At 44.0% G+C, this 13851-nt stretch overlaps 1 protein-coding gene across 1 annotated transcript in view; it reads left to right on the forward strand.

Moving 5' to 3' along the window:
• The window catches only part of SEPTIN11 (septin 11), a 116786-nt gene that overhangs the window by 65081 nt on the left and 37854 nt on the right, over positions 1–13851 (forward strand). Inside the window, exons 3-4 of the mRNA XM_032224549.1 lie at positions 970–1165; positions 7014–7200. Coding sequence (XP_032080440.1) covers positions 970–1165; positions 7014–7200 — 383 coding nt within the window. The remainder of the gene's footprint in view (positions 1–969; positions 1166–7013; positions 7201–13851) is intronic.

Raw genomic sequence — 13851 nt, forward strand, 5'->3', positions numbered from 1 at the left:
CAATGGTATTTAGCTGTAACTTCTGTCTGTAATTTAACTTGTTAGTAGAAGTGCTATGCAGTGCCAAAAATATTCACATACTGCAGATAGTTCTTGACTTACAACCACAATTGGGAACCAGAATGTTAGTTGCTAAGCAAGGTCGTTGTTAAATGAATCAGGTCTGATTTTTTTTTGCCACAGTTGTTAAGTGAATTATGGGTTGTCCTGTACTTTGACCACAACTGGGATCAGAATTTCCACTGTTAATTAAGGCAGTTAAGTGAGTCACACCCAATTTTATGATCTTTTCTGCTATGGTTGTTAAGCAAATCATTGCATTTGTTAAATGAATCATGTAAACATTAGGCGAATCTGGCTTCCCTATTGTCCCAAAGGAGCTTTTTCTGGAGGCAACTGGACTTCTCTTTTTTCATTTGAAGACGTTTTGCTTCTCATCCAAGAAGCTTCTTCAGCTCTGACTGGATGGTGGGGAATGGAAGGGTTGATATTCCTTGCAGACAGCTGGTCATTTGCATCCTTTTAGAGTGTCATTGAGGCCACTTGGAGGTTTATTTCTGTCCTCAGGGTCACCTGAGTGGTGCAAATAGTTCCTGTTGTCTGCAATTTCTTCTCTGGGAATCCATTCCTACTCCCACCCCATTCCAAGGGTCTTCATCCCAAATTGAAGAGCTAAAAGTCTGTAGAGATTCACAGTCATCCAGGTCATGGTATGCCCCAAAGGCGCCTTTTTTAGGAGACAACTGGATTTTCTTCTCTCCCCTCTGCCCCGGATGATGTGGGAATTTGTTTATTAAATTTACAGGGAGTCCTCAACTTAGGACCACAATTGAGTCCAAAATATATGTTGTTAAGTGAGAAATTTGTTTCCTGCAATTTCCGCTATTGGTTCGGGCGAACCAGTTCGAACCGGCTGAATACCACCTCTGATTGGGATGTCCTAATCCAGATGTCTTTTTTTTTCCCCAGGGGAAACCGGCATTGGCAAATCAACCCTCATGGACACGCTGTTCAACACGAAGTTCGAAAGCGACGCGGCCACCCACAAGGAGCCAGGTGTACGGTTGAAAGCCAGGAGTTACGAGCTCCAGGAGAGCAACGTCCGTCTCAAGCTGACAATTGTCGATACGGTGGGATTTGGAGACCAGATCAATAAGGACGACAGGTACCATATTTTTCATAGTATAAGACCCACCAGAGTATAAGACACAGCAAGGTTTTGAAGAGACAATTTAAAAAAAAATAGTTTTTGCACTCTGCAAACCTCCCCAAAATGGCCCATTTTTCACGAAAATGGGTCCATTTCCCCCCCCCAAAAGCTTAGAGTGCTGCGGGGGGAGGGGGGCAAAGTGAGCCAAAAATGGCCTATTTTTTGCTCATTTCTGGCCTCCCCAGCCCCCAGGAATACTCTGAAAGCTTCCTACAAGGTATGCACGACCATTTTGGTGAAGGGGGCGGGGTTTCAGGAGGCAAAAAATTCTGTATTCAGAATATAAGACGCACCCAGATTTTCAACCTCTTTTGAGGGGAAAAAGGTGCGTCTTATACTCCGAAAAATACGGTAATGTCAGAGATGATGTTGATAGTATTATCTATTCAGTCATGCCAGACACTTGGTGATTCTGTGGGCCTGGTCTCTCCACAGCTTCTGATCTTGCACTACTTCTTTGATCCAAAGGTGCATTTTCAAGAGGCAACTGGAGTTTTGTTGTGGCCCGCCAGTGGCAGACTCGGACAGTGAGGAGGTTGGGGAGGAACATGGGCCAATCCTGGAGTCTGGGGAAGGCTCTGATGAGGGCTCTGTGTCGGAGGCAGAGAGGGAGCCAGGGCCGTATGCCAGTTATCATCTGCCTTCAGAGTCAGTCATCAGTGAGGCAGACGAACATCTGGAGCCTGTTCCCAGTGTGCGCATGCGCAGAGCTGCCAGACAACCATGACGCAAAGTAGCACAGTGTAGGTTTATTTCAGGCCTACATAAAATACTCATTTCAACCTGTGGTGATAACTTAAGTTGTCTTTTTGATGATCTATTGTACGAAATGATCGGTCATAAGTCAAAGAACTACCTTTACCATTCTTACATGTTTCTTCTCAAACGAGTGAGGTTTGTGGGCTGCCAAAGGAAGATTGGGACTTGGTATCCTCCTTCTTCCGTCTCCAATAAAAGGGGCCTTGTGTAGATTATATTTAATGCAAAGTAAATAAGATTTGCAGTGCAATAGGTACCCAGCTCGATAAGAAAGCTCGTTCCATACATGATGAGCCAAAACCATTAAAAAAAAAAAAAATTCGTGTGTGCAGTGACCCACAGTTTAGAAATCTCTTACTTTGCTTGTCTTTATACTAAACCGTTCTGGTGTAAAGAAAAAGATTATTTCCACACAAACACACTGTGGGAAACCTGTGAATCCTGGATTTGTTTCACACATGGATTTGAAAGTTTAGAGACGACCCAAAGCGTTGGGTGGGTGGGTGAGTTGATTTTTAGCTAACAGCCGGGCTATTTTAACAATTCTGTCTGGTTTTTCCTAAATAGGGAATAAAGTCTTTCACAAGGAATTCACGGAATGTGTGGTTTGGGGGAAAAGAAAAAAGAAATTCAAGATCCGTCATTTTAAGACCGTGGAAACATATAATGGGAAATTGTCATTCTCTCTGTGTGTATATATATAAAATAGCATGGGTCAGCCCTAGCACATCCTGTCGTAATAGTTTCATTCCTCTGTGAAATTTAGCATTCTTTCTTTTTCTGCCATCAGCTTTCTATGTTCCTCCAATAGACGTCTATTTTGGAATAAGGAATATTAGAATAGAATAGAATAGAGTTCTTTATTGGCCAAGTGTGATTGGGCACAGAAGGAATTTGTCTTTGGTGCAAAAACTCTCAGTGTGCATAAAAGACAAGATACATTCATCAAGAATCATAAGGTACAACACAATGATAGTCACAGGGTGCAAATAAGCAATCAATATAAAGGAAACAATCAATATAAATCGTAAGGATACAAAAAACAAAGTTACAGTCCTGCAGTCATAAGTGGGAGGAGATGGGTGATAGGAACGATGAGAAAACTAAAAGTAACAGTAATGCAGACTTAGTAAAATAGTTTGACAGCGTGGAGGGAATTATTTGTTTAGCAGAGTGATGGCCTTCAAGAAAATCTGTCCTTGTGTCTAATCTTACTATGTGAGCAAACCAGCTTTTTTCATTATTATGACATTGGATACTGGATCACACAATCATCGCTGGATTTCATTGGATCCTGGGTTCTGCTGATCTGTTGTCCGTTGTCTAGTTGCTTTCACAAGAACCTTCTATGCCTGTGTTCAGATTCTCTGAGACTCTGGAAAAGGGTGCAGAAAGGAGCAACGAAGATGATTAGGGGGAACAGAAGACTTAAGATGTACAAAGAAGGGTTGCAGAACCTGGGTCCGTCTAGGCTAGTGAAAAGAAGGACATGACAGCAGTGTTCCTGTATTTGAGAGGCTACCAGGAAGAAGAGGGGGGGGTGTTAGCCTATTTTCCAAAGCACCAAAAGGCAAGGCAAGAAACAACAGATGGATGTGACCCGACAAATGCGCGCTAGTCAAATGCGTGCCGACAAAACCGCGGTGACAAAACCGCGACGTCAAAAGCGCAATTAGGGTTAGGGTGCATGGGTTAGGGTGGATGGGTTATAAGGTTGTTTTCGTGTCCCAGTATGTTGTTTGTTGATGGCGCACGATTTTGATGTCGCGGTTTTGTCACGGTTTTGTCGGCGCGGTTTTGTCGGCGCGCATTTGTCGGTGAACCATAGATGGAAACAAATCTTGGAGAGAAGCAACTTGGAACTAAGGAGAAATTTCCTAACAACCAACCAGAGGAATGGCTTGCCTTCAGAAGTTGTGGGTGCTTCATCACTGTTGGTTTTCGAGAAGAAACTGGGCAGCCATTTCTCTGGAAGGATATATGCTCATGCAAGGAGTTGGACTACATGACCTCCCAAGGTCCCTTCCGACTCTTGTTATTCTGTGTTCTGTGTCACCCTTTTGTGGGAATGCCTCAAAGCACGTTCTGCGACGTTTCTGTTTTGCATGTGAGATTTATTTTCTTGAGCATCTGTTGAGCCCTCTTGAAGGGAAGAATGTCTGGTCATTTTGTCTCTGGACGAGTTCCACGGCATAATAAATAAGCCGGGTAGAGCCTGGGAAGCCAAAAGATTCTGATATTCAGCATCAAAAGCCAAAAACGGATTTTTCCATGAATTAAGATGGAGTTTTAAGTCTCATAAGTTACTCCTTGTCTTTTCCCATGGTTAATAAAACCGTAGACCAGGGATGGCAAACCATTTTGGCACCGAGTGCCTAAACCGGAACACATGGGCATATGTGTGTGTGTATCAGTGGTGGGATTCAAATAATTTAACAACTGGTTCTCTGCCCCAATGACCATCTGGGTAGGTGGGACTCGGTGGTCATGTGACTGGGTGGGCATGGCCAACTCAAGGTCACTCAGGTCGATGTAACAGCCTTAGCTGTTACAATGTAATAAGGGTTAACCGGAGAGGCAGTTTCTGTAAGCAGGGCAATAAAGATGAGGCTACAAGCAACACCAGAATGTTTCCTTCCTGCCTTCCTTACAGGATTAGCCCTGTAAAGTGGAAAAAAACAAAAGGAGATTTCTTCCAACAACCGGTTCTCCGAACTGCTTAGAAAGTTACCAACCGGTTCTCCCGAATAGGTGCGAACTGGCTGAATCCCACCACTGGTGTGTATGTCATAAACCTGAAGACCAGCTAGCCGGTGCCCATGTGCGTGCGGTCTTTGTGCGCACGGGAGTACTAGAATCCCCAAGATCAACTGGCCAGCATGCGCATGCCTGGTTTTTGGGCATTTTCAGGCTGTTTCTTGGGCCGCTTTCTGGCGCTCCGGCACCCACAAAGACCATCTGGCCAGTGGGCGTGTGAGTCAGGGAACTGGAAGATCAGATGGCCGAAAAACAGGCTGGTTTTTTGGCCATTCTTTGGACCGTTTTCGGGCGCTCCAAAGTCTGAATTTTGATCAGAGAAGCTACAATGGTTGCAAGTGTGAAAAATGGGCACAAGTTGCTTTTTTTCAGTGCCGTTGTAACTTTGAATGGTCACTAAACCAACTGTTGTAAGTCGAGGACTACCTGTGTAGTAGCTGCCAGGAGCAAGGTGTGGATTTGAACTGATGAGTTGGGCCTAATGTCCGGAGTAGATTAAGCTCTTCCGAGCCAATGAGCTGATTGAGGCTACGGAAGATCTGACTTTGGACTGTGCATAGGGGGAGTGTCTGAAAGTGTTGCTTACTCAGATTTGAACATTTCTAACCACAGGATGAGGTCCAAGAAGGAACAACTCAGCCACATGGATCTATTCTATTTTATGCAGCGTCAGCTTCTTTTATAATTTCAGCTGCATCCTATAAAATCTTCCTTATCTTCAAACTTGGAATTCACTATAAGCCCTCTTCAGTCCCTTAGGATAAAGTTTCTTCCTTGCTTAATGCTGACGTGGGGGAGATTGGGAACAGCTGTCAGAAGATGCCGGCAGTTTTTTATTATTATTATTATTATTATTATTATTATTATTATTATTATTATTATTATCGCAACAACAGAATTGTATCACAGCGGCCAGTTGTTTCGCTGGATTTGGCATTGGTTACTAGTCGGGCCCCACCCAGGGGCCTAGGACGTCGTAACGTATTTTCTTAATATGCGTGCGGATCCAAGCAGTGCGGCTTTTTGCATTTGACTGACGGTGATTTTGTCAATTTTTAACTGTTTTAAATGTAATTCCAGTGCTTTTAGGATAGCACCCAGTGTGCCTATCACCACTGGAATTACCACTGCTGGTTTGTGCCATAATCGTTGGATTTTGATTTTTAAATCCTGGTATTTCACGATTTTTTCATGTTCCTTCTCGTCAACCCTGCTATCCCCTGGTATTGTGATGTCTATGATTGTAACCTTATTTTTCTCAACCAGTGTGATGTCTGGTGTATTATGTGCCAGTATTTTGTCCGTTTGTATACGAAAATCCCATAAGATCTTGATTTTCGGTGACTTTTTCAGGCTTATGTTCCCACCAGTTTGTTGCTGTTTTAATAGTATAATTTTTGCACAAATTCCAGTGGATCATTTGTGCTACTGAATTGTGCCGCAATTTATAATCAGCCTGCAGTTGTTGTTGTTGTTGTTATTATTATTATTATTATTAAAATTCCAATGAGATGCCCTGATAAACAGACCCTGAATCAGAGCATCCTGCAGCTCATTAGGAGCTGTTTGGATACAAAGAGTTCATCCTCCTTTGAAGAGCCAGCTGTTGCAAAAATGTTTCTGAAAAAGAATAGTTCACTGCCCCCCCCCTTTCGTATACAAACATGCTCACATGCTCACATAGAAAGTTGTTCAGAAGCAGCAGAATACTAAATGTGGGAGAGGACCAGACTGGGCCCGAGGGTGGTGTCAAACGCATCATTAGTTTGGAATCTCCTCACCTCCATAAAAAGGTAAAAGTAAAGGTTCCCCTTGCACATATGTGCTAGTCGTTCCTGACTCTAGGGGGCGGTGCTCATCTCTGTTTCAAAACCAAAGAGCCAGCGCTGTCCGAAGACGTCTCCGTGGTCTTGTGGCCGGCATGACTAAACGCCGAAGGCACACGGAGCGCTGTTCCCTTCCCACCAAAAGTGGTTCCTATTTTTCTACTTGCATTTTTACGCGCTTTCGAACTGCTAGCTTGGCAGAAGCTGGGACAAGTAACGGGAGCTCACTCCGTTACGCGGCGCTAGGGATTCGGACTGCTGACCTTTCTGATCCACAAGCTCAGCGTCTTAGCCACTGGGCCACCAAGTTAAATCCAATTCAACACCTTATATAATCCCAAATCACGGAGAGTAAATAATTCTACTTTACTTGGCTGCAGGCAAACCCCCACCTGTTTGTTGAAAGTCCGCTGACAATGGCGATTGCTCCTTGATCTGAACGTGAATTCTTTTTGTTTCAGCTACAAGCCCATTGTGGAATACATAGATGCACAGTTCGAGGCCTACCTGCAGGAAGAGCTGAAGATCAAGCGGTCCCTGTTTAATTATCACGACACCAGGATCCACGCGTGCCTGTATTTCATTTCCCCAACTGGGCACTCGCTGAAATCCCTTGATCTGGTCACCATGAAGAAGCTCGACAGCAAGGTACTGTTCACTCGGATGAAATAGGATCCCAGTTCTTGTTTTATTATCACATACCCCGTTTCCCTGAAAATAAGATCTGTCCCAAAAATAAGCCGTAACATGTTTTTATGTGTGTGCCTAATTTAAGTCCTACCCCCCCAAAATAAACCCTACTTAAGAGCCTGCGCCGTTGGGTGGCTGCTCATTCCACAGGGGCCTTGAGAAAAGCCTGAGCAGGGCGCATGAGGCAGCTCCATTCCCTCTGCCTCGTGGTGGCGGCACTCGCACATCGCGTGGCCTCCTGCCCCGTCGCAAGCAAGCAGAAGAAGTTGGCCTCCCACGTGGCACGACAACACCGCGCTCGACTAAAGCGCGCCCGATTAAAGCGCGTCACTGACGTCATCAACAGGGCGACAACAGCCAGCGCGGAGAAAGAAGGGCGCTTTAAATAGCGCTTTGAAAGCAAGCCGATTCAACTTAAGGTAAGGGTTAGGTTTAGGGTTAGGTTAAGGGTTAGGGTTAGGTTTAGGGTTAGGTTAAGGGTTAGGTTTAGGGTTAGGTTTAGGATTAGGTTTAGGATTAGGTTTAGGGGGGTTAGGTTTAGGTTTAGGGGTTAATTTTAAGTTTAGCCTTTACAGTGTGCTTCTGTCTCCGCACTGTTGTCACCCTGTGATGACATCAGCTACGCGGTTTCATCGAGCGCGGTTTAGTCGAACGCGGTTTTGTGGTGGAACTGGCCTCCCATACGTGGGGGTGGAAAAAAATAAGACACCCCCTCCCAAAATAAACCCTAGTGGTTATTTTTGGGCACTCAAAAGAAAATAAGACCCAGTCTTATATTCAGGGAAACACGGTAGTTATCTAGGGAAGATCCTTGTTTTTGCAAAATTAGGATGGAACTCGGAAGGTGAGGAAGAGTCTGAGATTCCACACATCTTAAGGCAGTGATGGCTAATCTTTTTTATCACATGCCAAAAGTGTGCAAACATGCAGCAGTGCACACGCATCCAAAATGCAGTGTGCATGATCCGCCATGCACGCCCTGACCCTCTGTACATGCGCCATCCCCCCCCCATTTTTGGCTTCCATTTGTGCGCCGAACCAGCAGTAATGCCGGTGGCAACCAGCCTTGAGGCAATGAGTTCGATTAATTAATGTGAAGCTTTGTTTGTGACTCTCAGAGACTCCTTGCCAATTATTTTCCTGTATAATGTTGTGTTTAGTAACTGTGAGAGGGATCTTGGAGTCTTACTGGACAACCATTTAAATATGAACCAGCTGTGTGCAGCAGCTGCCAAAAAAGGCAACACAGTTCTAGGCTGCATCAACAGAGGGATAGAATCAAGATCGAGTGAAGGGTTAATACCACTTTATAAGGCCTTGATAAAGCCACACTTGGAATACTGCATTCAGTTTTGGTTGCCACGATGTAGAAAATATGTGGAGACTCTAGAAAGAGTGCTGAGAAGAGCAAGAAAGATGATTAGGGGACTGGAGACCAAAACATATGAAGAATGGTTGCAGGAACTGGGTATGTCTAGTTTAATAGAAAGAAGGACCAGGGGAGACAGGATAGCAGCCTTCCAATATCTCAGGGGCTGCCACAAAGAAGAGGGAGTCAAGCTATTCTCCAAAGCACCTGAGGGCAGGACATTTTCTGAAACGCTATAGGGTTTCCTACCTAGGCAGAGGATTGGACTAGAAGACCTCCAAGGTCCCTTCCAACTCTGCTATTGTATTGTATTGTATTGTATTGTTTGGAAGATATCGGCCTGGCAGCTCTCCAAGCCTGATAAGGTCGGTGGTTGTCAATTCACCCTTGAAAGACTGTTTGCCGGGACTTTGCTGGATGTGAATGAGAGGAATTCACATTAGCTGAATAAAGAGGCGTTTGGTTGGGTCAAGGAGTCTGTTTCCTGATTTGGTGAAGCCTAGATCAGAACAAACATGGGCAAAACTCACTTAACAGATTTCTCACTGAACATAAATTTTCGGCTCGATTGCGGTTGTAAGTTGAGGACCACCTGTATATATCATTTATTTATTTATTCGATTTGTATAGCTGCCCATCTCAAACAAGTGACTCTGGGAGGCAAAACATCCCATGTTTAATTTGGAAAAGCAACACAGATTCCAAAATTATGTACTGCCAAATTGTAATAATGCCTTCAATTTCCCAGCAAGTACGTGTTGATTATATTTGGAAATTACTTTATGAGATAAGCAGCTTGCCAAAAACTTTGTGTGTGTGTGTTTGTGTGTGTGTGTGTGTGTTTTCCTTGTTTGGATTTAGTAATTAGTTCAACAAGCTTGCACAAAATCTCAGTTGTGTCCAGAGCCCCCTCTGGAGTGGTTATAAGAAACAAAGTGGAAACTTTTCTGGTTGACTTCTGATGTGCAAACACAGGCAAGATGTGATTAGTATTTCCTATGCTTTGTGAAATAAATTTAATCTTAGCACATGATCTTTGATGCAGTTGAACAATTCTTGGAATTCACTTTCACAGCGATTCTTATCTCCTTCCTTTAAAATAGTTGCTAATAGTTTATAAGGCATATAATATTTCCTGTATAAAGCCTATGCTATAGAGAGAGGAAATAGGTAATTGTCTTACTCTACTTTGTCTGCAGCTCCCTTCTATATACATGGTCCTTAACTTGCGGCCACAAGTGAGCCCAAAATTTCTGTTGCTAAGCGAGACATTGGTTAACAGAGTCTTGCCCCCATATTATTTACCTTTCTTGCTGCATTTGTTAAGCGAATCACTGCTGCTGTTAAGTTGGTAACACGGTTGCTAAGTGAATCTGGCTTCCCCATTGACATTGCTTGTCAGAAGGCCATAAAAGTGGATCACATGACCTTGGGACACAGCGACGGTCATAAGTATGAATCGGTTGCTAAGCATCTGAATTTTGATCACATGACCATGGGGGTGCTGCAACGGCCATGTCATTTTTTCCCCAGCACCGTTGTATCTTTGAACGGTCACTAAATGAACTGTCATAAGTCGAGGACTGCCTTTGCTCTGAAATGCAAACGAATGGATCTGATTTTGTTGGCTGCCATCATTGGAATTTTTAGATGAAACTATTTTTCAGACTTCTCATTTTTTCTGAAAAGTGCTAAAAAAATTGAAGGTGTGTCTGATAGGATCCTAGTTCATTTTAATAATGCAAATTGCATCATCCAAATTTGACAGGTTGACTATGAACTAAATAGGTAATTGATGCGAATAAATTAAGAACATAAGACTCTAGCGCAGGAGGGTCAAACTCAAGGCCCAGTGCTTAGATCTGGCCCATGGGGCCAGCCTGGAAACAGCGAAGGACTGGCCTGCAGTGCCTCTGGCAGTGAAAACAGAGCTTTGGAAGGCCGTGTGCAGCTCTCCTGAGGTCTATTTTTGCTGACAAAAGGTTGCAGAAGACCGTTGCAGCCGAGAACGGAGCTCGTGCGGGCCACAGGCAGCCCAAGCAGAGGTGGGCTGTCGCCAGTTCACACCAGTTCAGGTGAACTGGTATTTACGATTCTGCACAGTTCAGCGAACCAGAAAATCCCACCACTGGCTGGCCCTGCCCCCACATTTTTCGGTCTGTTTTCTGGACCATTTTTGGTTCAAAAATTGCCTCTTTTTGGCCAATTTCAGGCTGGTTTGGGGGCCATTTTTGGGCCAAAAATGGACTCTTGGGGGGCTTTGGGGGCTGTTTTTTTGGCCAGAAAAACAGCCTGAAAATGGCCCAAAAGTCAGCCTGCAGTTGGCCTGAAAAACACTCCCAAAATGGCCTGAAAATAGCCAAAAAATGGCCAAACAAAAAGGCTGAAAAATGGGCGGGGCCAGCCAGTAAGTGGGATTAGCCCTAACCGGCCAAATTCTACCTCTGACTTTGAGGCAAGTGGCCAGAAGGCAGGGCTAGGTGTGATGAGTGATGTCACCCACCCATTCACATGGCCAACCAGCCATGCCTACCCAGCCAGAGAACGGGTTTGTTATTCAAGTCTCACCACTGTTCCCAAGCTCCGTTTTTGCTGGCAGAGGGTTGCAGGAGGCCGTTGCAGAAGAAAACAGAGCTCAGGAGCCTGTTTTCTGTGGCAGCCCACTCGGGACATCACAGGCGCCCCCAACACAAGTAACATAGAGCTTGCCACGCCCACCCTAGCCATGCCACGCCCAGGTCAAACACAACCCTGATGCGTCCCTCAATGAAATTGAGTTTGACACCCCTGCTCTAGCAGAAGTCATGAGGTTTAGCCTAATGCCAATCTAGTCTATTTAGTATACAATAATCAGATAGCTATAATAATAAGGAAACTCAAAAACAGGATAGGAAAGTGTCAGATCTTTCGACAAGGAAGTTCTTGAATTAATATGCCGTACAACCTCTAAAATTAGTAACTGCTCAGTTTCTTGGCTTAGATGGGTCTAGCTCCTCCCTACAAGGAAGATGTGAATTCTTTTCTGATGTTTTTAATATCTTTTATTCCTTATTTTTAGTGTTTAGGATTGTTTTATTGGTGTCGTCCCCCCCCCCCCCCGGTGATATTACTTGTGAGCCATCCAGAGCCATTAAGAGTCTGGAAGTATACAAATTTAATCAACCGGTTTAACCGATCAGCAGTTGATAATCCCATCCTGCATGAATTTTTTTTTTATTTTTTTTATTTTATCAATTTCATATATACATTCACAATTATATGATCTCATAACTGTTATTAATAATATGTATTTATAACAATTTTCCCCTACAGTTGACAATATACTTGAAGATTGCTTTCTTAACCTCCCATAGATCCATCTTATCTTACAACGGTCCTACTTCTTCTTCCCTCCCTCCCTCTTTCCTTCCCTCGTTTCTTCTCTCCTACTCCCCTTCCTTCCCTCCTTCCTTCCCTCCCTCCTTCCCCTTCCCTCCTTCTCTCCTTCCTTCCCTCCTTCCTTCCTTCCTTCCCTCCTTTCTTTTCTCCTTGTCTCCTTCCTTTCCCCCTTTCTTTCCTCCTTCCTTCCCCCTTTCCTTCTCTCCTACATTCCCTCCTTCCTTCCCTCCTTTCTTCTCTCCTTCTCTCCTTCCTTCCCTCCTTCCTTCCCTACTTTCTTCTCTCCTTCTCTCCTTCCTTCCCTCCTTACTTCCCTCCCTCCTTCCCTCCCTCCTTCCTACCCCTGCATGAATTTGTCCCCTTGCCCACTAAAATCATCTAACCCTAGTGGTCATCGCCACACCCAGCGGCGGCAAAATTCCAACTTGGATATTGGATACGTAAAGAAAGAAATCCTGAGTCATCCCATAATTGCTTTTGGTGCCGATCCCAAGTTTTATAATATAGCACGATAAATCTTTCCTGGCCAACTTTCCATGCCCTGCATGATTTCAGAGTAAATATCGCTACCATGTTTTCCTTTGCTAACATTCTTTTTTTAAGCAAGAAATCCGCAAACTCTTAATTTGGTAGCCGCTTTTTGTACTTTTTTCAGCTGCATGGCATTTTTTCCCCCTTGAGATCTGAAATGCAATTCTGCCATAGATTTATACAGAGGCATCGCTGCCACTGGTAGATTTAGTTTCCTAGTGTGACGTTTGCCCTTTTAAAATGTAGGCGAATTACTTCCCCTCAAACAAGAGACTACAACTCACAATAAAATAAGGCATGTATCTTGGATGGTAACCTAGAGTAAAAGAGAGATTTGATTCATTAAAAGGATCTGCTGTGCAGTTCGGTCAAAAGCCAGCATGTAAGTTCTTTGACAAATATTGGAGCATAATATTAAAGGAGGAAGATCTTGAAAAGAGTAAGGTACTACATTTAGGCAAGAAAAATGAAATGCACAGGAACAGTATAGGTGGTACCTTAAGGTTTAAGGTTGTATTTAGTTTGTATGCCGCCCTATTCCCGGAAGACTCAGGGCGGCTAACAATCTGAAAGGGAGGGGGTACAAAGTAAAAATAAAAAGACAAACAATTTAAAATACAGCAACTGTCGTAACCTCGGATGGGGCTGGAAATTTCAATAGTAGTAACTGCGAGAGGGATCTTGGAGTCCTAGTGGACAACCATTTAAATAGGAGCCAGCTGTGTGCAGCAGCTGCCAAAAAAGCCAACACAATTCTAGGCTGCATAAACAGAGGGGTAGAATCAAGATCACGTGAAGTGTTAATACCACTTTATAAGGCCTTGGTGAGGCCACACTTGGAATACTGCATTCAGTTTTGGTCGCCACGATGTAGAAAAGATGTGGAGACTCTAGAAAGAGCGCAGAGAAAAGCAACAAAGACTAAAACATATGAAAAATGGTTGCAGGAACTGTGTATGTCTAGTTTAATGAAAAGAAGGACTAGGGGAGACATGATAGCAGTCTTCCAATATCTCAGGGGTTGCCAGAAAGAAGAGGGAGTCAAACTATTCTCCAAGGCACCTCAGTTGTCCAATATAACTTAGCACGAATGGAGCTATCAGTTATGTCTACTTCAAGTGGGCAACATGATCCAGGTAGCTTAATAAAAGTGATTATTTTCAAGCCTCCATAAATCTTACTACAGGGAGCCTTCGACTTACACGAGGCGTGGTGGCACAGTGGTTAGAATGTAGTGTTGCAGGCTAATTCTGCTGGCTGCTGGCTGCCAGCAGTTTAATTGTCACCGCTCAAGGTTGACTGAGCCTTCCATCGTTCCGAGGTGGGTAAAC

Source organism: Thamnophis elegans, chromosome 9, assembly GCF_009769535.1.
Source record: "Thamnophis elegans isolate rThaEle1 chromosome 9, rThaEle1.pri, whole genome shotgun sequence".
NCBI lineage: Eukaryota > Metazoa > Chordata > Lepidosauria > Squamata > Colubridae > Thamnophis > Thamnophis elegans.